Raw genomic sequence first — 23,028 nt, 5'->3', positions numbered from 1 at the left:
TCCCTGAGTGTCTAGGAATTTTGCTGGGAGGAAGTTTCTGGAATACGACCAAGTGCTTCTCTAGTCTCTCAGCTCCCCAGGATACCGAGCCTCCTCTTGTGATCCATTTCCCCTGACTCTCTGACCCATCTCTCAAAGCTGTGTGGCCTAAACCTCTATCACTCATTTCCGCTCTTCTGGTCCTTTTCTCTGGGGCCCCTAACCCAGGACCTTGATCATGCTAAATACATACTTTCCCACCACACTACATACACTCCAGCCCTTCAGAGAGATTCTGTGAGGAACTGCTTAGAGTCGGAGAAGTGTATGGAAAGAAAAGGGGCCACACAGTCGGGGGTAGGCAGCTGTCTGTCTTCAGGGAAGTAGCTCCCCTGGGCTTATGTGGTCCTCACTCCACTCGGGAGATCCAAGAGCTGGGCCCTGCTGGAGTCTGGGCTGGGCGGCAACGAGGAGCCGCATGCACAGCAGCTTCCAGTGTATTTATTTAAGTGACACATCTAAACTCCATGAGACACTCAGTATTTGAAGATCCTCTGATACCTTGGCCGTGCTGGCTCCATGGAGCCCCGGGCTTTGAGCTGTAGATCTCTGCTGCAGTCTTTCTACATTGCAATGTCCCGGGCAGGGGCTGTGGAGTCCCAGGGCGCTCACCTCTTTAAGTTTTCTTTCTGGAGCATGATGGAGTACTTCCGCAGCCTGGACCACTGCTCACGATCTTTCATCGAGTTCTTTGCCACCTTCTGGAAGCTGAAGGCCACACAACCAGACATAAGAGGTGTCACCATAGCCGCCTGGCCCAGTGGTCCCCTGGCTGTCCCTGAGCATTCAGGTGGGAAACTCTGGAAGATGACATACTGGCTTCATCTCTGTTCCCTGGCCTCAGCCTGACATGTGACAGGTATCCAGAAGGAAGGCCTAAGTGTTCTATGGCACAGGCACCGTGAAGATGGGACTGGAACTGTGGACCTAAAAGCCCATGGACAAACAAACTACCCAAGGCAATCATCCAGCCTCCTAATGGAAGGCAAACATACACGCTACAGCAGGGGCAAACATTGGAGACCCTCATCTGAGTGACAGAAGCCAGTTCTAAAGTACAGAGACACACATCTGTAGAGATCAGAGGTCAGCCTTTTAAAAATGAGAATTCAGGGGCTGGAGCGACGGCTCAGTGGTTACGAGTGCTTACTGCTCTTACAGAGGACCCAGGGTTGATTCCCAGCACCCACATGAGACAGCTCCCAATAACTTACAATGCCAGCCCCAGAGACCCAATGACCTCTTCTGGACCCTACAGACACTTGTATGCATGTGCTACAAATATAGACAGGAAGACACACATATTAACATAATTTTTAAAAATTTCTTTTTAAAGAGAACTATAAGGAAATACCACGGACTGGGAGTCTAGCTCAGCGGCAGAGCATTCCAAAGGCCCGTGGTTCCATACCAATCAAAACAAGCAAGGAAGCAAGCAAGCAAAATTTAAAAAGCCAAATATATACATTTGGCCAACTTGAAACTCAGTATACAGACCAGGCTGTCTCTGAACTCATGGACATCCACCTGCCTCCACCTCCATTGTGCTGGGATTAAAGGCTTGTGCTACCATCCCTGGCTCTAAAGTTTTGGGAAAGATTTATAAAAAATCAATGCATGCTCGGGATTCTTCATTGGCATGAAGAAGTGACAAGTCAGAACTAACTGGGTTTCTCTCTGGATCTGGCAACAAATACTATTTGTTTTGTTAGGTTTTTTGTTTGTTTGTTTGTTTGTTTGCTTTTCAAGACAGAATCTCTGTGTATCCCTGGCTGTCCTGGAACTCACTCTGTAGATCAGGCTGGCCTCGAACTCAGAGATCTGCCTGCCTCTGCCTCCCAAGGGCTGGGATCAAAGGCATGTGCCACCAGTGATTTCTGTATAGAGCTCAGTCACAATTCCAAAGGTCTCTGAGGTTTCCCATAGTCACCACTAGTGGGCACCAGAGTCAGACTCCCACACTGTACCTCCTGGCTTGCAGGCCCACAGCCATATTTCAGAATGAGCCCTGATGTAGAAGTCTCAGATTCTCAGGGGTTAACCTCACCAGAGGAAGTAGTACCCTCAGCCTCAACCCTTGAAATAATGCTTTTTTACATAAGGGAAATTAATTCTTCAGAGTCTGATAAACCAGTAGTGACTTTATTTGAAGAAAATCCCAGGGCAAGACAATACTGATGCTCCTCAAGGTCTACCAATAGTTTCTCCTAGACCTAGAACCAGACTCGAGGCTAAGCAGGCCCCTAGAGGGGAGGTAGAAGATGTGGTCCGTGGGGAACTGTGCTCCATTACTCAGGAGCTTGACGAGTTTGCTAATTCACTCAGGCAGAGGTCTGGGGAACGTGTGTGGAGTGGATGTAAGGGTGTGGGATGATGGTGGAAGGAACATAAAACTACGTCAGGCTGAGCTTTTGACATGGGCCCACTGTACTAGAGGTTCTAGACTTAATATGTATGCTCTCACAATTAAAATGGAGTCATGAGTTTGTTTGCTGGCTGAAGCGTATCAAAAGATGGCCTACTGAAAAAGAGTTGGAGATGCCTGATATCCCTTGACTTAGTGTTGAAGAAGGGACTTTAAGGCTCAGGGAAATTGCAATGCTAGAGTGGATAAGTTGTGTAAAACCCAATCTCCTCAAGGGGAAGGCCCAGAAGCTATGCCCTTCACGAATCCTGTATGATGCAAACTAGTGACGGGGGCACCAGCACATGTGAAGAGTTTTGTTCTTGCTCTTTTCCTTGTGCCAGACCTGAGGGCTGGAGATGCCGCTGCTGAAAGGGATGAATTGAATGCATTTCATTGGGCCCCGGAGTAGCAAGGCCTGGGGGCAGCATTGAATTGCAAAGACAAGGTGATCGTAGTTACTATAATGGGTGGGACAGACAAAACAGCGTTCATAATGACCTAGCTGGTAGTGGTCAGCACAGGAGAGGTGAGTTTTATAATAGCATGACTCTTTGAACCTTTGGTACTGGCTAATCAGTCATGGTGTTTCCAGGCATAAAATAGACAAGAAGGCTCCTGCATTTCCATTTGATCTGTATAAGCCTTTTCTTCCTACTCTTTTTGCCTGGAATGTTTGTCATGCAGTGCAGTCTTATCCTGTCCTGTGCTCCCCATTATAATGTCCAATGACCATGAGCTAAAATCTACAAAGCTATAAGTCAAAATAAACCTTTTCTACTCACAGGTTAATTATATCAGGTATTTTGTTACAGTGTCAGGAAGTTGACTGACACAATAAAGATATCTCTCAAAACTAAAAACCAGGGGCTAGGGAGACAGCTCCATCTAGAAAGTGACAGTGCAAGCATGTGCTCAGTGCTGGGAAGGTAGGGACAAAGGATCCCTCGGGCTCAGAGGACAGCTAGCCTGGCCCACCTGGCAAGCCCCGGGCCAGTGAAAGACTCTTGTCTCAAAACAAACAAACAAACAAACAAACAAACAAACAAATGGGGTTGAAGATGTCTCGGAGGCTAAGAGCAAGTACTGCTCTTGGCAGAGGACCTACATTCCATTTCTAGCACCCAAATCGGGTAGCTAACAACTGCCTGTCGTTTTAGCTCCAAAGGGTCAGCTCTGGTTTCCCTGGGCACCTGAACGCACATGTATATGCACCCACACACACCAATACAACAAAAACAAACAAAACTGAAAAGTCAAAATAACCGAACGGAAGTTCCCAAGGTGGACGGTACCTAAAGAGTAAGAAGGGACAGCATCAGGGGTGCTGGTTTCTACAGACACCGCACACGTGTTGTGTCTCCTCACATCACCATGCACGCGTGTACGCACACATTTACAGAAAGTCATATTGTGAAGCAATATAAAGTCAGGTAAGAGTGTCTGAGTGAAGCATGATTGTAACTTGGTGAAATGCCAAGCTGAATGACCAGCAAGGAAATGCTAACGGTGGTGCTGGTGACTTGGGGTGGGGGGATTATAGATTATTTAAATTGACTTTTTGCATATTCATGTTTTCCAAAGTTTTATAAATATGTACACACACACACACACACGACACTATTTTCTTTCTGTTTTTGAAACAGTGTTTTGCTACAAAGACCAGGCTGGTCTCAGATCCCTACCTTTCTACTCCAGCACCCAAGGGCTAAGGTTATAGCCATGTGGCACCATGCCTGGCTTCTAAGTACCTCTTTAAAAAAATACTAACAATGGCAATTTTCTCTACTAAGCTCATCAGGTATCTGTGACAAGGTCACTTGGTTAAGGGTGAAAAATGTCAGTCTGTAGTCAGAGGGAAGTGAGTTATTCAGCCAGCTGCTGTGCTCCTGGGTCTGTTCTCACAGGTGGGTGTCGTGTTACTGACCTCTGGGTAAAGTGAGAATGTCACCCTTTCTGACCAATAAAGGGATGAGGCTGGCTGAGCATAGACAGACGTGGAAGGAAGCACACTAATGAAACCGGGTCAACAACGGTGGCTTTATGTGGGAAAGCTACAGATAAAGCACAAAGAAAAACACCACAAGTGCTCACCGCCCACCGTACCCATGTTCCTACAAATACACATTTCCCGTCTTCTCCCGACTCAAAACCAGGATGGTCCTGTCATCTTGGCTTATCACCTCTCCCTGTCTTTTCCTTTTGAAAACTTTCAAAGCTGTTTAAAGTGTGCAGAAAGTATGATGGCCCTTCATCCACACTCGCTGTTCCCAGCTTTATTTCCCTCGGGCTCTCTATAAACATTCCCCTAAATTTCACCATCTCTTACCATTTTTAAACTTTCTGTCTCTATAAATACTTTCCTAAGTCATGTGGAACTACGGTGTAGAAATCGTGATACTTTCCCCTACATTTATCTGAAGAGCAGGTCCCCAGGGTCCAGAATGCTCCTGAGCATCGCTGCCAAACCTCTGGCCCGGGCAGCGTCAGCCCAACAGCCCCTCCTCTCTCTGTCCTCTCCCAAGATCCACAGACTGTGTTTCTTTCTTGATCAAGCAGCATACTTCCCCGCATGAGATACTGAGAACCACTTAAGTCACTCAGTATAATGTAAGAAGGGGGAAGCAGGTAGGAGGCTGGAGCGCACCTCAGGGTTAGGTAGGGAGCCTAGCAGGCAAAGACGCTTTTCCTTTCTAGAAAAGTTGGAGAAAGTGTAGGCCGGCCCTGTGAGATAGAAAGCAGAGGGAGCTGTGCTGCCACCTCGTGTTCATATTTGGGATCTCCCCAGGTGCTCTCTCTCTCTCTCTCTCTCTCTCTCTCTCTCTCTCTCTCTCTCCCTCCCTCCCTCCCTCCCTCCCTCTCTCTTCCCTCCCTCCCTCCTTCCTCTCTCAAAATTGTTTTAGATTTATTTATTTGGCTTTATGTATATGGGGGTTTTGTCTGCGTATATGTGTGTTCCCTGCATTCATGCAGTGCCCTCAGAGGCCAGAAGATGATGTCCTATCCTCTGGAACTGGGTGACAGGCAGTTGTAAGCCACCCTGTGATGCTGAGAATCAAACCCCAGTCTTTTGCAAGAGCAGCAAGTGCTCTTAACCTCTGACTCATCCCTCCATCCCTAAGGCATTCTGGTTTTAACAGAAGGGAGCAGCATACCTGCTATCTACGGAGTAAACAATCCGTGGTGGCTTGAATAAGGATGGCCCCCACCGGCTCATATATTTGAATGCTTAGTTGCTGGGGACTAGAGGTGTGGTCTTCTCGGAGCAAGTGAGTCACTGTAAGTGGGCTCTGAGGTTTCAAAAAGCCCACACCAGATCCCACTCCCCCACACTGTCTATCTCTCCTTGTGTCTCTGTCTTGTTTTCCCCTTGGGGATCAAGATGAAGCTCTCAGCTATTTCTCCAACTACACCTGCCTATCGCCATGTTCTCTGCCATGATGATAATGGACTGCATCTCTGAAACTGTAAGCCAGCCCCCAGTTAAATGTTTCCCTTTCTAAGAGTTGCCTTGGTCATGGTCTCTTACAACAATAGAACACTGACTAAGACACAAACTATGCCTGGCACTTATGTATTATCTTACCTAAAACCTACAACCCCTAGAAGTTAGGCTTACTCAAAATGTCCAGAACATGGCTTGGCAGGTGGTAGATCCTCTGTACCTGTAAGCTTAGAGACGGGCTCTGAAAGGGTAACCCAGCCTAGGCCCTGTGGCTAGTAAGTGGGAGAGTCAAAATTCAAACCCAGGCCTGTCTGGTCTTAAACCTCTCTAACTTGGCCACTGTACTTTGTGAGGGAGAGGTCTAAGTAAAGAAAGGGAAGAGAGGCCGATGGACCTGATGGGCATTACCCTGACTGAAGAAGAGGTCACCGGAGCTCAGAGGCCACTTTTTATGAGGATAAAGAAGTCTTGGAAGGGAACCTACTAGACGTTAAGCTCTGGAAAGTCAGGCCAGGGCCAAGACTAGCGACTCACAGATGACCTCATCCCACTCAAAATAAGTGGCCAGACCACTGTAGGAACCTTGAAGGATTTTTAGCATACTGAGCTGTCCTGTGGAGTGTTAGAAGAGACTCCTGTTCTTCTAGGAGCCTTCAGGGAGCCTGAGCGCTGTTCATTGGGCTTTTTGAGCAGAGAGGAAAGCAAGCAAAGGGTTGGGGAGAGATGAAATAAATAAAAAAGAAGAAATTCACCTACAATAACCATCTGTGATGGAGAAAGTTAGAGATCATTAGTAGAGAGGCATTTCCTATAAATGGCCAGAGAATAAACAATTCATACCTGAAGAGTCATGTGCTTTCCACTGCAACTACTTACTTCTGCCATGGAAGCCTACAAGCAGCCACCAATTATCTTGGAAGTTGTGTTCCAGTAAAACTTAATTTAAAATGGCTGGGCCCTATACAGATAGACAGTGCTCCTGCCAGGAGGCAAGTGCTAGCTGTGGGATACATCCTTTTGAAATGTTTCTGAAACATTTCACTCCCCAACAACCCTCCAGGATGCTGCCACTGTTCTTAGTTGCCCACTAGAACTTGATGGTAAGACTACTGCTGAAGACACCATTCACCTTGGTCATGGGATATAGAGAAATCAAACTGGTTCTGGATTGGAAGCTTACTGTCTGCTAGCATTTATAGTAGCAGAAAGTGCTCTGCAGGCTGCTGAGGAAGAAAGGTCATTAACGGTCTTACCCAGATGTGAACCCTGAGAACTACGGTAACAGCTGGCTTGCCGAGACAGGGGCATTGGTACAGTAGTGTCCTGAACGCTATGGGGGTAACCAACCACCGTTTGAAGTTGGATTTAAGGAAGGTGTGCTCCACAGAAGGGAACTAACGCCTGGTACTGTAAACCTGACCAGAGACCCATCCCTGGACAGGCCATGAGCCCAGGACAGAACAAACTACCATAGTATTTAGCTAAATGGAGATAGTGTTAAACTGACTTCTAAACATGTGAATATGGAGTGTTCAGCCCCAAATCCACGTCTGTCACTCCCTTCCCACCAAGGCGTAGGAAACATCATGGCAGAAGTGTGCAAAGTTTCCAAGAGCCAGAGACCAGTGTGAAGCATTGTCATCTGGACATGGCAGGCCCTTGTCCCCACTAACTCACCCTGGCTGTGGTTCCAGACACAAGAACAGCACAGAGCAAGCCAATCAGCACTGCAGTGTGGGTGAGGAGGGGTCCAGAGGCCACCCTCATCTGAGAAGCTACTGGCAGTTGATGGTTACCGTGGGAGGGAAGTCCTTTTTCTTCAGTGATATGGCCTCTGTTAGGTTGCCCATGCTCTAAAAGATGGCGCCACAGCAATGTGTGCATGAAGAGCACTAACTGCCCCCAGAGGCTTCCAAACAACAGCAACAGAGTACACAGAGTTGGACGGGGCTATGTGTGTGGGGAGAGGGTCTGAGAGATGTGGAACAAACAGTGGAAGATGAATTTGATTAAACATACTGTGTATATCCATGAAATTCTCTAAGAATAAAAAGATCCAATTATTATAATACAAAGGAAGGCACCAGAGCACGTCCCTGGGCCCAACAATACACTTTAATTTTTGAAGTGAGAAACTGTGTAGGTATGACCCACAGCTGGCAGAACCTGTTATGATGGTTCTAATAATCCACGGGAAAAAAAAAAAGAGATGGCTGTGGCAGGAAATCCAGAGAAGACTCCCTCCTCTCTGTCCTTCTTCCTCTTCCTTTTATTTCCTTTCTTTTTGTATGTAGTATATTATATAAGTCTGTGTCTGTGTTCACACAGCTGTGTGGGCATGAATGCACGCTCTTCACGTGCTATCTACCTTATTTATTTTAAAGATTTTTTTATTATTTTATGTGTATAGAACAACAGGCCAAATATTTCTGTCTTGTCTCAGCAGCAGCCATCATTGGTTTAACCTAAAACAGAACCCACCCTTTCTGCCCCCTTTATGTGAAAAACCCCAGCTAACTGCATATTTTTGGCTTACGTTAAACTGCTTGCTTGCTTGCTTGCTTTATATCCCATCCCTCGACAAAAAAAAAAAAAAAAAAAAAAAAAAAAAAAAAAAAAAAAAAAAAAAACAAAAAAAACCCCTCCCTGTAAAATGCATTTGAGGCTGCTTTGTGAGAAGTGTTTTTCTCTAGACTTAATATAGATTCTCAGTTTGGACTCCAGTCCTGCTGATTTGTCTTTGGGTCTGTACTCACAACATGTAGGGGTTTTACCTGCATGTATGTATATGTACCATGTGCAGGCCTGAGGCCAGAGGAGACCAGAGGAAGGTATCAAATCTCTTGAAATACCAGTTCCAGGATGGCTGTGAGCTACCATGTAAATGAGGGAATCGAGCCTGGGTCCTCTGGAAGAGCAGCCCCTTCTCTTAGCTTCTGGACCATCTCTCCAGCCTCCATATTGGTTTTTGAGGGCCTCTCATTTGCCTGGAGCTCACAGAGTAGGATAAGTCGATTCACATGGTAAAACCCATCAGTTAGCAGCAATTAGGTATAGAAAGGCTCTTAGTCAGAAACCACAGTCAGCGACGGCTCAACCAAACACAACCATATGATGGCAGCGCTCTTACCTCCTCTGGAGGAACTGCTCACATCTTTTCTCCACTGGCAACATCTGGGAGAAGCCCTGGCTATATACCAAGTACTTTTGAGAAATGGTGCACTTTTTGGAGATATCTTTCAGGAGCAGGTAATCCTCAAAATTAAAGTAGAAAACAGAATCTGTGGTATTCTTGGGATCATCAGAAGATGTGGTATGACCGTGTGGATGAACTCCTGTGAGGAAAGGAGAACACCGTGCTCAGCGTAACTGCTTTCTCCATGGGGTTGGGGTCCTCGGGGTGTGGACTGCTCGCTGGGTATGGAGGCCAGCTTATCTGGCTTGAGCTGAGAGGGAATTACTTAATTACAAAGACCTTGCCAGCACTTTATCAAACATGGTGGGAACCAGGCTGCTGCCTCCTTTGGTCTGGGACAAAGGGGACTGAGAAAGCAAGCGAGGAGTGTCACTGTGCTTTGTGAGAGGTCAGGAAAGCCAGGAAAGCGTGTATTGGACCCAAGCACTGGGCAGCTGCCCTCCTATCCTCTTTCATACCATGAAGCAGAAAACATGGATGGTGTGGAGACACAACAAACAGTGGCTTCCAGGGCATTGCCTGTTGGCGGCATGTAGGAGCCGAAAAGGCACAGATGATCTCAGCCTTGGCCACGTCCATAAGGCTTACAGAATGGTTCCTGGAAAAGATTAGCACCTGGGGAGGAAAACCATCTTCTCTCAGACTTGGCTCTCACAGAAAGGCAGAGGGTAGAGGCCACCTTGGGACCCTGCTCCAGGACTCCTCACCTCCTGGCATCTGACCCTCTACAGACACTTGTTGCCACAAGGAAAAGTCTTGTTTTCACTCCAATCACCCCTTCACTATCAGCCCTGAGATTGCAGGGCCCCTCCCGCCTGCCTCTGGGGTCCCTCTGTCACTTTATGAGCTCACTCTCCTGTGCTGTCTCTCGGGTCCACCCATCTCCTGGAGACTATAGGGACCCAACAGTGCATTAGCTCTGAGCACTGCTCACTGAGCACTGGTGGGCACAGAACAGACATACATAGACATGCATTCTAAAAGCTCCCTGGGGCCCTCCCTATAGGGCCTCTTCCTCTGCCAAGTCATATCAGGAATCACAGACTTTCTCTCAAGCCTGTTAGGCTGCCATGCTGTAAGTCACAGCAATAGGAGGTGTGCCCATATCCTTCTGCCAGCATACAAAGGCTGGTCCCCCTGCATCATATCCACCCTCGGCCATCTCCATACTTACAGACCTGAATTGTTTCAACTTTTTTGATTCTGCTGTCCCCTCCTGTCACACACACACACACACACACACACACACACACACACACACACACACCCTGCAACTTCTGCATCAGGTGATCCCTATTCTGCTCTGGGCATCCATTACAAATGACATCACAGCCTTGCTTGTGTCTGAGGCAGCTGTTTGGTGATTTGTCTCCTGATGAACTGTGAGCACCTTAAGGATGGGAATTTTCTCTTTGATGTGTGGTTATTTATTTGACGCTTGGGATTGAATGCAGGGCCTGCTAACACTTACTCCACTGCTGAGTGCTACCTGCAGCCCTGGAGTCTCTCTTCCATATCTGTATACCCCAAAGCAAATCTAATGCCTAGCACACAGTAGGCTGTCAACAAATGTGTCTAGAAGAGATGATGAAGACACTCATAGAAGAGGAACAAGGCCCTGGAACCTACCATGCCAGGCAAGGCTGGGACTGGGGCCACGGTGTGAATGGCTTCTTCCATGTGCATCACAGGCCTGTGGGGTACAAAAAGGGGTGTTCTCCTTCTGTGAGGGTTTCGAACCTTACTACCTCTCCCCTAGGTATTTATCCTAGAGAAATGCTTGATGCGTATCCATAGATATGTGAAGAGATCATTCATAGCAGTAAATAAGTCAATAGAATAAAATAAAAACCTAAGCACAGTGGGGTCCTCACCCGCAGGAGGCTGCTTAAGTTGCAGAATATACTGCACAGTGGAAACTGGACTGGAGGTGCTTGTGCCGACATGAGTAGCTCTCATGGTCAGTGTCACAAAGCAAGTAAGTACCGGACAGATAGAGAACAATATGGAGATTCATCATTTGCCAGTCATAAGTTTCCTAAATATACACAATTTAATAAATGCGCTGTTTAGAGGCAAAATCATATGTAGGTGGCTAATTTTGTTTTGCTTCATTTTGTTCTTTTGTTTTTTTTAAGACAGGGTTTCTCTGTGTAGCCCTGGCTGTCCTAGAACTCACTCTGTAGACCAGGCTGGTCTTGAACTCAGAGATCTGACAAACTCTGCCTCCTGAGCGCTGAGATTAAAGGTGTGCGCCACCACCGCTCAGCTACAGGTGGTTAATTCTTAAAGGAATGATAATAATGAAAATAATGTGGAAACTGAAAAAAAAACAAATATTTAGCAGCAACTCTCCTAAAAACTAGTGCACTTGCTGCTCTTCCAGAGGACACTGGATGAGTTCCCAGTACCCACATGCTAGTTAACAGCACCATGTCACTCCATCCCAGGCCATCTGCCAGCTGTTTCTGTCTTCTGAAGCTGCTACATGCACCTGGTAAACAAACACATGCAGCCAAACATGCATACACATAGAATAAAACTAAATCTTTTTAAAACCAACAAAAGCAAAACTTCTTCCACGGTTTGGATGTGGTGGTGGCAGGGGCACGTGTTTTGCCAGTAAGATGTTAGCAGACGTCACAAACCCAGAAGCGTGAGAGACATCTGTGCCTGCTGCTGCCCTCTCTCAGTGCTGGGATCCTCAGACCAGCATGTGAGGAAGCCTCAGGCAGTCTGCAGGATAGACCAGGAGGAAGGGAACCGATGCTTCCAGGTCAACAGCCTACTGATTCCAGGAGTGGGAGAGAAGTTACCCTAGGCCTAGCCTCTGGCTGAACCACCAGTGGCCGGCAATCCCTTGTACAAACTCAGTAAGGCCAGTTGAGACCTGATATGGCTGTCTACAGGCTTGGGGGCAATGTTAAAGAACTGCTTTCTGCAGCCAGTAATATTGAGAGACGTTTGATATGTGGCGGATGATAGTTAACAATCTTCAGGGAGGAAGGGGAGGGTACGGTCAGTTCCTTAAGGAATCAGAGATCACTGGTTTCTGCTGTACACAGGAGTATATCCATCATCCTACACACACACACACACACACACACACACAGACACACACACACAGAGTATAGATTTATTTGCATGCATATAATATTTTTAAAAAACATTTTTAAGACAGTATGTAGCACTGGCTGGCCTGCAACTGACTATGTAGCCCGAGTTTCTTTGTTTCTTGTGTACTAAGATTAGAGGTATACACCACCAGGTAGTGGTGGTGCACGCCTTTAATCCTAGCACTGGAGAGGCAGAAGCAGGCTGATCCCTGTGAGTTCAAGGCCAGCCTGGTCTTCAGAACAAGTTTTAGTACAGACAGGGCTACATAGAGAAACCCTGTCTCAAAAACGAAACAAAAAACCCAGGTCTCTGGGGAAACTGGTGAGAGTTATTTTAGGAGAACTGAGCCTCTGGTCAGAACACAGGACTGTGCCCTACGCACGTGCCACTGTGCTCCGGCCAGCAGAGTGGTGGCTATGGCAGTGGACTCTATCAGAAGCTGTCAGTCTGACCTGTGGAACAGAGCCATCTGTCTGGCAGATTATCACCTTTGTCCTGTCCCCAAGCCACTGACCTGTCAACAAGCACCCTGCTAGTGGGTCCTTCAGTCCCGCTGGCTGTCACCAGGTGGAGGGAAGCATTAGTGCACAACACCACACACATAACTTCAAACTTCACTGGGTAGTCAGGATACACGTTCTGTCCTTCGTGCACCATGAAGAACCGTAGGAAGTGAATGCTTTGGCAGAAGCATCCCTCAGGCAGAGCAATGACCCCAAAGAGGAATCCTGGGGAGAAAACCATGCTAGCTGACTAGAGAAGATGAAGGAGCCGCCATGGTTCTAGTGCTGTGACCAGGAAGTATGTGAGGGACATGTGTGGGACAAGGACCAAGTCAAGCAATGCACAGCCTCTGCAGGGGAGTTAGGAAATGGGGGTGGGGGCAAGGCTAAGGAGGAACGGAGAAGGACAGCAACAGCCTAGCTGACCTATGGCTGCCCATGGGATACATGGTATACAGACATGGCCTCAGAAAGAGTGTGTCCTGCCAAACAAGAATCTACTAATGTCCTCCTGCTGGATTGGAAATGAGCTTGTGGCCTGAGAGCCACTGTTGATTTGTGCATCCCTGTTGAAGTCTGGCTGGTAGATGCTCTCAGATGTCTGCTTCTGCAAAGCTGGGCCAGGACTCTAGGCCCCGTCACAGTGCTGCCCCCCAGAACAGCTGCTGGTCGGTCTCGCTTTAGCCACTCTCGAGTTCTCGCACTTCTACCACAAGCAGAGTTCCTGCAGACTGGCATGGGAGCAGAGAGGCACCTCAAGATGACCTGCTTTCTTTGAGGGCAGGGGCAGAGACTGCAGGATATCTCCAGCTGTGCCGGAGGACAGATCCTCCCTGCAGTGTAACAAGGAAGGTGACCTGGTGTGCTGCTGGGCACGAGCACACTCCCAGAGAGTACATGGGTAGTAGACGCTCAGTACTGTGTCCCAGGAATGAGGAGGGCACAGCTGGCCCAGCTGCCCCAGGACTGGAACATGAAGCAACTGAAGTAATTCCCAGGCTCCTGGAGTCTCCCTGAGGAGATGCATCAGGCACTCAGTGGAGGGGTACGATGAGGAACTCACCTTGAGCCAGGTCCCACAGAATGAGCACACCATCCTCACAGACAAGGGCCAGGTAGGAGGAGAAGCTGCTGATCTGAGACACGACAATGGGCGCAGCACAGGGCCACACGTTCTCGTAGTCTAGAGGAAGGAGACCATTTGTCAGGCTCCCAGCAGACCCTGCCCTGCCCAGTGCCTCCCCCTGGGGATTCTGATGTCCAGACTGATCTGCTTAGCCCGGGGCCTGGGCACTGGGAGCCCCTTATCTAGACTCTCCACCTCTTTCTTCAGGGCTGAGCTTCTCTCCCAGAGCAAAATAAGTCACAGCTAATGTTGAGTGGCTAGTTGCAGGCACTCACAGGACACTGTTAGACTTGTTATAGGCAGCATTTCATTTAATTCCCAGAAGACTTCTTGTGGCAGGTCCTGTTAGAACCCCACTTCACAGATCAGACAGAAGCAAGTGGCTTGACCAAGGCCATCGCCAATCAGTAGAGCTGTGGGGATTAGAAGCCAGGGTGCCTGGGAGAAGGCCTGAGCCTTTCCTTCCTCCTGCACACTCGCCCGGACTTCTAAATCAACACAGCATGAGAGGAAAACACAGATGCCACGCAAGGCCTCATCCTAAGTGAAGCACACACAGGGCTGTGTCTGTCGCCGTGTCTGGCAACAATCACCACATGCATTTCAACCTCAAAGGGTTTCCCTGGATTTTGCTATTTATAACCAATACACTCAGCAGTGATGTACAGTGACTTAGTTTTGTTTCAAAAAACAAAAAACCAAAAAATCAAAAATGGGAGATGAAGCAGCTGGCCTATGCCCTGGGCCGGGCTAGCACTGGCCTTCAGAGGCCATTCTCCATTCACAATAGATTCTGTGGGGCCCTGTGCACTTGACTCTGTCACGAGAAAACATCACAGCATGGGGACAGACTTTGTACACCCACTGAGCACCCTATTTCTGGCTGCACAGCTCTGGCTCCCTCATCCCACACTGACAGCTCAGCCGGAGAAGCATGTGCTCTCAGAGGACGTGCCTGAGCTTAGGCCTGCCTCAGTCTTGGCAGTCCAAGTACCAGTTTTATCCTTCAGAGTTTTGTTCAGTGAATAGAGGAATAAATTGTGACTTCCAGTCCAGTGTATGCCAAGGACACAGGCTACCCCTGGGGTGAGGAGAGAAGAAAGGACGTAATTAGATATCAGGAAGCCTTTGGCTTGTGTGGCAAGCGTACAGCTTATGGAGTCTGAAATGCCTTGTACTAGCAGGTGCCAGAAAGGTGGATTTCTGGGGAAGAACAGTGTGGTACCTCCATGGAGGATGTTCCTAGGGCACAGCTGCCCTTTGGCTGTTTTTTATATCTTCTGGAAAGGTCAGTACCCACTTGGAGGTCAGAGATTGGTCTGATTGCTCCGATAAGGTGAGTTCATAACCAGAAGCAGGACACCAGGAATAAGCTCACAGGCCCCATAGGGTAGCCCCGCCCTGAAATCCTGTGGCTTCCATTTTAGGGAAACTGGGCTCAGGGACACAGATCCAACAGACACTGCCAAGCTACAGCTGGCACTGGCAGCCTGGCTTCCACCTTCACTCGTCCCACCATGCAAGAGCTGCCCAAAGGGCCACTCCCCCACCCCCATTTACCTGAAGAGCTCTTGACATCCATTGGTGTGGTTGTTAAGGAGTTAGTGTAGAAGAAATGGAAGGTAGCCATGCTGGAGAAGACAGACAGACAGGAGTCAGAGGCACACAGACCCCTTGGCAAGATGAGCTCTGGCACAATATGGAGTTAAGACCAGACATGGCTAGTGGGCCTCCCTCCCAGGGCCCATGACAGTCACATTCTGGCTGCTGGGGCTGGGGGCCAAACAGACTTTGGATACAGAGGAAGATAGTGCTTGTGGAGGTGGGGGTCACTCAAAGGTCAGCAGGGGACAGGATGGGGCCCCAGCCAAAGAACCCCCCAGCTTTAGGAGGTCACATCTATCCTTAGAGGAGATCCTTTGAAGGCCAGACATGGGTGATGCTCCATAAATTCATTCTCACCAGGGGGCTGGAGTGTTTGCAGATTCTCATGGTGTTCCTACAGTGGATAATTAATATGGTCCCTAGATATCTTTCTGGGCAGTAGGAGTGCCTTGGGAACCACCACGCCAGGCTAGGGTTTTGGTTCAAAATGAAGGTGGGCTATTAAGCCAGAGCCTTCAGACTCCATGCCTGCTATGAGGACATTTAAGGTCCACTTGACAGCAAGATGAGAGGTCTTACTTCACGTGTAAAAACAAGAATGTTCCAGAACTGTGAGGCAAGCTGGTTCTTAAAACCATAGCTACTTCAGACACTGGGCTCAGTTCTTATCATCAGAACGTGGGCTAATGGGACCTGCCTGCTGGCCAGGGTGTAAGCACGTGTTACTTCTAACTTAGTGTTGTAAATCCAGACCTATATGACATCACATTTAGAAAGACTAGGGATGGGGTAGTGCTCAGCAGCAGAGATCCTGTCTGCACGCACAGACCCTGGGTTAGATCCCAGTGCTGCAAAACAGCAAGGAGGGAATGGAGGCAAATGTCCATAACAGTCGTAGCTTATTTTCTGTTTTGTTATCTTTTGTTATAAAAGATGTCAAGCATGAGTCTAAAGTGAACTTGAGTCTATCGCTCCTCTCCACAGGTGCTCCTGCTTCTCCTCCCTGTCTGCAGTGCTGGACTTTGAGCCCAGGGCTGTGGGCACACTACACAGTGTTCACCTGAGCTGGGCCACTAATCCTGCACAACCGTAGCTGCCGACCTTTGTTCTAGCTCAATTTAAACATTCTCCACAGAGTATTTTACAGGAACCTGCTGGGACTGGAGAGGTTGCTCTGGGGTTAAGAACACTGGCTGCTCTTCTAGAGCAGTTCAGTTCCCAGCACCTACATGATGGCCTACAACTGTCGAAAACTCACTTCCAAGGGATGTGAGACCCTCCTCTGACCTCAGTGGGTGCTGCAAGCACATGGTGTACAAACAGATGTAGGCAAAACACCCATATACATAAAATAAAAAACTAATTGAGTAAAATGGAAAACCACTTTTTAAAAAAGTGTTGAAATTCTCCCGTCAGAAAGAGTTTTTAGAGGCAATTAATCTTGGACGGGTCCAGGAAGTACCAGGAAGCAGGGACTGGTGGCCTCCTCCCTCAGGCTCACAGAGTGGGCCTCCTCCCTCAGGCTCACCTGAGTGGCTCCTCTTCCCACTCCCCTTCCAGGTGCTTCTTGTAAGAGGCATGGAAGATCTCCATGTGTTGCTCCCACTGCACATCCTTGATAAAGTGATTCTGCCCAGAGCCTATCCCGAAGTAGTCCTCTACCTTTGCAAAGACTTCCAAGGGGCTTTTAAATGTGGTGCCTGAATGGAAGAGACCCCAGAATTCAATGATACCTCATTTCCTTTGTCAGTTCCCCTGCCTTCTTCAGGGTTTCATGTAGCTCAGGTTGCCCTCAAACTCACAATGTAACAGAAGATGACCTTGAACTCATGATCTTCCTGCCTCTGCCTCTCCAAATGCTAGGATTACAGATTTTCTTTTCCTTTCTTTTCCTTTCCTTTCCTTTCCTTTCCTTTCCTTTCCTTTCCTTTCCTTTCCTTTCCTTTCCTTTTCTCACCGCCCCGGTCCCCCCCCCCCCCCCCCCCCCCCCCCCCCCACCTCTCTTTCTTTCGACAGAGTTCTTCTGGCTGTCCTGGAACTCACTTTGTAGACAGGATGACTTTGAACTCATAGAGATACACCTGCCTCTGCCTCCTAAGTACTGGATTAAAGGCCTGTGCCACTAAGCCCAGCAGATTCAACTTTTTCTTAATAACTGTAGCTTTGCAACAAACTAATTTAAGTACAATCCTGTTCCCTGTACTTCTCATCTCCCGCTGTGGTCCCCTTCTACTCTCCTTGGCAGGCCGTCAGCTCCTAGCATGAAGGAGACTCATCTCTCTAATCTCACGCTGGGTTGCAGGCACTAAGCAAAGGAGGGACAATCATGCACCCAAAGGATGGGAACAAGCTAATTCTGCCTAACAACCAGAAATGTTGTCTCTCTCCAGTCTTCTAAGCCTGCTAACTAGATTCTTACACTCTTTGTGTTTTCTTTTTTTTTTTTAGTCCTAGAGTCTCTGGGTTAAAAAAAATTGTCTTCTGAATTATGCATTTAATTAGATACTACTGCTAATAAGTAGAAAACAGGACTGTGGAGTAAGGCTAGCAGGGAACAAGGAGGAAATCAACAGCAAAAGGAGAAGGGCTGTGACCCACTTACCTGCTATAGGTTTAGGGGGTTTAATCTTCATTACAAAAACTGGAGGACTCAACTTAAGTTCACTTCTAAAAGAAATGTTTAAGTCCTAAAATAAGGGAAAGACACAGCCAATAAGCTAACAAAAGAGATCATATGAAATCATTAAAAATAACCATTCCTAAGGATGGCAAGGAAGAAAAATGAATAAAACAAGTAAAAATGGAATAGAAAGATGGAAGATTTAAACTCATACTTGCCAATAGCAACATTAAATGTAAATGGTCTAAATACTGTACTTAAAGGGCAGGTACATCAGTTCTGATTGCTAGGTGTAATTTATTTGTTCCTACATCTCTGTATCAGCAATATTTATTGAGTATGCACAATGCAACAAGCACAAAAATAAGAAAGACACATTTAATAAAAAGACAAAATTCAACTATATGTTTTCAAAAAGAAACTCTATTTAAGCCAGCACTTGAGAGACTGAGGCAGCAGGATTGCGAGTTTGAGACCAGGCTGGGCTGCAGGGCAAGTCTAAAACAGCTTTAGCTACAGAGAGATACTGTATCAAATTATCAAATGTACACACACACACACACACACAGAGAGAGAGAGAGAGAGAGAGAGAGAGAGAGAGAGACTCTATTTTAATTTTCAATTTAAATATAAATAAACATGTTGAGAATACAAGTATTAAAACGTATATGTCAACTCAAAATAACCAGAAGAAAGCTGGGATGGCTATTCCAAATGTCTGCCTTAATTCCAAGCAGAACAAAGACTACTACCAGGGACCAAAGAGCATATGAATAATGTTTAAAAAGTAAGTTTCTCAGAAAACATAGCTTCCCAAACTGGTATGTATCTACTAACAGGGTTTCAAAGAACACAAACTCAAAGAAGCGAGAGAACAGTATTAAAGACTCCTCTTCCAAAGGATGACAGGATCAAGTGTTGGCATCTGGGAATCACTGCACAAACCACTCAGCCACCATTCTCAGACAAGTAGAAATAATTTATTGAATGTCATACCCTAAGACTGATTGATTAAACAGGACCACAAGTCCAGACTTAGGAGCAGGTTGTGGCACTGAGTCAGGATCCCACATGAATTTTAAGCATAAAACACACAAACACCTGTGCCAAGTTAATCCACCAATCAGGATTTAGGGACTGGAGATTTCCTTAAGAAAGTGTCTTTGTTGGACATTTACTGTTGTCATTGGTGGCAGTAGACTTGCCTTGTCTATCAGGATGGACTTATCTAACACCATCCAGGATGTCAGTTGGCCACTTCACATCTCTTTCTGCCACATAGGATGTCAGTTCCCAGGGAGGCCTTAGGAACTTAAAACTTTACTCAACCACCACTCAAAATGGAAGTCTTATTCCAAATAATTTCTTACATTGGTGCAGGTGTCTCTCTTCTTTTTTTTTTCTTTTTTTTTTAATGACTTATTTATTTTATGTATATGAGTACACCATTGCTCTCTTCAGATATACCAGAAGAGGACATCAGACTGCATTGCAGATGGTTGTGAGCCACCATGTGGTTGCTGGGAATTGAACTCAGGACCTCTGGAAGAGCAGTCAGTGCTCTTAACCACTGAGCCATCTCTCCAGCCCCAGGTGTCTCTCTTATGTTAGGGTCCATCCCAGGGGCAGCTTATAGAGGCAAATAAACGCCATAAAGGCTTATACACAGGTACAGGAAGTGCTGCTGGGTGAGTGGTTTGGATCCAAGCTTATTCTGGGTAATTATACAAAGCAGTTCTATTGACTTCTATCGTGATTGGTTTCTAAGGGCACAGAACATAACAGAGTGCCACAGGGGTTGGGGAGCCAGCTCAGAGATAAGGTATTATTTACCTGAGTTGAATTAGGGCTGACACTTGGTCCCAAGCTCTGAAATAAATAAATAAATAAATGTTATGATCAATAAAGAGAAATAGACAAAAAACAAACAAAAACAAAAACTCACCCACAAAGGAAATATTCACACCCATATCTTTTTTTAAAAAAAAAGATTTTATGTATGAGTGCTCTATCTGCATGTATGTGTATACACCAGAAGAGGGCATCAGATCCCATAACAGATGGTTGTGAGCCACCATGTGGTTGCTGAGAATTGAACTCAGGACTTCTGGAAGAAGTGGCAGTGTTCTTAACTGCTGAGCCATCTCTCCAGCCCTCACACCCATATTTTAATAAAGTAAAATGTCTAAATAAAATGAACTAGCACTGCTGGGCAGTGGTGGCGCACGCCTTTAATCCCAGCACTTGGGAGGCAGAGGCAGGTGGATTTCTGAGTTCAAGGCGAGCCTGGTCTACAGAGTGAGTTCCAGGACAGCCAGGGCTACATAGAAAAACCCTGTCTTGAAAAACCAAGAAAAAAAAAAAGAACTAGTACCAAAATAGGCTCAAAACATTAAAAAAAATAATGAATTGAACAGTGTAAAAATTAAAACATAGTAAAAATTTTTGCTGGTAAGACCTCATGTCTTACTCACACCTAAGAGGGGAAGAAAGGTAGGTATACAGCTTCCAAGAAAGGCTACCATGTCCTGACACCAGACTGACGAAAAAAACATTCAGAAAAATCCATACTTAAACAATAAGCCAGACTCATAGGTCATACTTAAAATTTGAAAATACCTGTGAACCAAGGATTAGTGTGTGTATGTGTGTCTATGTTTGTCTGTGTAGGCTATCACCCAAACAGAACACTACCAAACAGCACAACACTAGCTACATAACAGGCCTACGCTGGTTAGGTGTTTTGGGTTTGGCTTTGCTTTGTCAATTTGACACAAGCTAGAAGTTAACTGGGAGGAGAGACCCTTAGATGAGAAAATGTGTCCATCTGAAGGGTCTGGATGTAAGAGTGTGGAGCATCTTCTTCATTAATGGCTGATGTGAAAGAGTCCAGCCCATGGTGGGCAGTGCCATCCCTGGGCAGGTGGTCCAGGGTTGCATTTTAAAAAAGGCAGTTTAGCCAGCCAGTGGGGAGTAAGCTGCTTTCCACCACAGTCTCTGGCTCCATTACGGCAGCCAGGTCCCTGACCTGAGCTTCTGCCCTGGCTTCCCCTGATGATGGACTGTGACATGGAAGCGTGAGACAAAATAAACCCCAAGTTGCTTTTGATATTTATCATAGCAGTAAAGAACAAACTGATACATGAAGCAATCTCTTGGCTATGTCACCTCACAGGATGAATAGCAATGACAGGAGCGTGTGCAGACACAAGTCAAGTAATACCTTACATGAGAGAGAGGAGCCAGGCTTCTCCCTCTTAGGAGGACCTGAGAGAGAACACAGGGATGACCACTAGACACCACCTTGGCTTAAAAGTTCTACAGTACTTTCCAGTACTACCACTCTAGAGACCAAGCCTCTAGTTATGGTAGACTCCTGGGAGACAAACTGCAATCTCACTTAATGGAGAACCTCAACAAAATATCAGACATACAGAGCTAGAAACCAAACAGTGGTTGCCATGGCTCCAGGATGGAGAGGAAGGGGTAGTGGGACCAGAGGACACAGAAACACATGTGAGCGGGAGGGGCTATCTGAAGACTGACGCTCTTGAGTCAGTCGTCACAAATCAGTGCTGTGCGTGGGCCTGTGCTGAGTGAATGAGTTTGCTTGCTCTTGTCACAAAGCAGCCACAAACAGATGACTTGCGGAGGGTATGTTATTTTCTTCACTTTGGAAACCTTTCTTAAAGATCTGTATGTATCCCACGGCATCATGTTATGTGCCTTAACTATAACAGAGTTCATTTTTAATGAGAAAAATGTAGATAAAAGTCACTATCCACTCTTGATTTACTTTTTAAAATAGTTATTTATTTTAGACATATGAGTGCTATCTGCATGTATGGCTTGGTGAGCCATCTTATCAGCCCCCATTCTTGATTTAAGTAAAACAAAACTCTTAGCAAGCAGAAGCTAGAGGGACACGTGCTCAAATGGATAAAGGCTATTTACTGCTGCTCTTCTGCATTTTTATAAGAGACCCTGGAAAATGTAACAGGCCAAGAACAATAAAGAGAAAAGGCTGTAAGGCTTTAGAGCTGTGCTTATCTGTTTAGAAGATACAAAGTTATTAAACATACAGCGTGCAAACAAGCAGTAACCTTCAGTAAAGAAGAACAGTGCCAGGAGGGGAGGGGAGGGGAGGGGGGCTCACAGGATGGGAGGGGAGGGAAGGGGGGCTCACAGACAGTGGGATGGGACAGAGAGGAGGAACTCAGGTTCTCATTTGGATGTGTCAGCTCTGTACCTGAACACATGACCCTAAGAGTCTCTCCCTTTCATTAGATTAATTTTTGAAATTGTGTATTTGTGTTGGGGGCAGTGGGGATATGGACATAAGTGTAGGTGTCTGGAGAGTCCAAGAGACTGTCAAATTCCCTGGAGCTGGAGTTATAGGCAGTTGTGACTCTCCTGATGTTGGTGCTAAGAACCAAACTCGGGCTCCCTGTAGGAGCAGCAAATGTTCTTAACCACTGAGCCATCTCTCCAGCCCCTCTCCTTTTTCTTTCTTAGAGTATCTCTTTAAAGTCTGTACCTTCATCCTAAGCAACACACAAAAATCAGTACATTAAGTATGAACCAATGTGGTAGATAGTTTTTTTTTCAACAGGGTCTTTCTATATAGCCCTGGCGGTCCTGGAACTATGTAGACCAGAACTTGCAGAAACCCTCCTGCTTCTGCATACTGAGGTTGGGTTAACATGCCTGGCATCTTGTCATTCTTTTTGACTCCCCAGCCCTGAACACTTCTATCTGGAGGAGATGCCCCCGTTACTTAAGTCTTGAAGAACGTTTCTTTGAGACAGAATTTTATGCTGCTCAGGCTGGCTTCATACTTGCTCCATATTCGAGACTGACCCTGAGCTCTTGCTCTTCCTGGTGGTGCTCGCACGTGCTGTGTAAGCATATGCCTCCATGCTGTCGGCTGAATGAGCTAACTTCCCAGAGTGGTGCTGCTAAGGTTACTTGTG

General features: G+C 46.7%; 1 protein-coding gene across 1 annotated transcript in view; it reads right to left on the bottom strand.

Annotated features, from left to right (window-relative positions):
- Window positions 1-647: 647 nt before the first annotated feature.
- The window catches only part of Wdr93 (WD repeat domain 93), a 36,536-nt gene continuing 14,155 nt past the window's right edge, over window positions 648-23,028 (bottom strand). The window contains exons 7-17 of the mRNA XM_028754880.1: window positions 19,889-19,924; window positions 18,038-18,122; window positions 16,964-17,135; window positions 15,391-15,461; window positions 14,825-14,911; window positions 13,768-13,887; window positions 12,716-12,929; window positions 10,714-10,777; window positions 9,543-9,699; window positions 9,019-9,223; window positions 648-747 (exon numbers count right to left, since the gene is read on the bottom strand). Of these exons, the coding sequence (XP_028610713.1) occupies window positions 648-747; window positions 9,019-9,223; window positions 9,543-9,699; window positions 10,714-10,777; window positions 12,716-12,929; window positions 13,768-13,887; window positions 14,825-14,911; window positions 15,391-15,461; window positions 16,964-17,135; window positions 18,038-18,122; window positions 19,889-19,924 (1,311 nt within the window). The remainder of the gene's footprint in view (window positions 748-9,018; window positions 9,224-9,542; window positions 9,700-10,713; window positions 10,778-12,715; window positions 12,930-13,767; window positions 13,888-14,824; window positions 14,912-15,390; window positions 15,462-16,963; window positions 17,136-18,037; window positions 18,123-19,888; window positions 19,925-23,028) is intronic.

Source organism: Grammomys surdaster, unplaced genomic scaffold, assembly GCF_004785775.1.
Source record: "Grammomys surdaster isolate TR1022 unplaced genomic scaffold, NIH_TR_1.0 126036, whole genome shotgun sequence".
Taxonomy (NCBI): domain Eukaryota; kingdom Metazoa; phylum Chordata; class Mammalia; order Rodentia; family Muridae; genus Grammomys; species Grammomys surdaster.
This window is presented reverse-complemented; position numbering and strand designations above follow the sequence as displayed.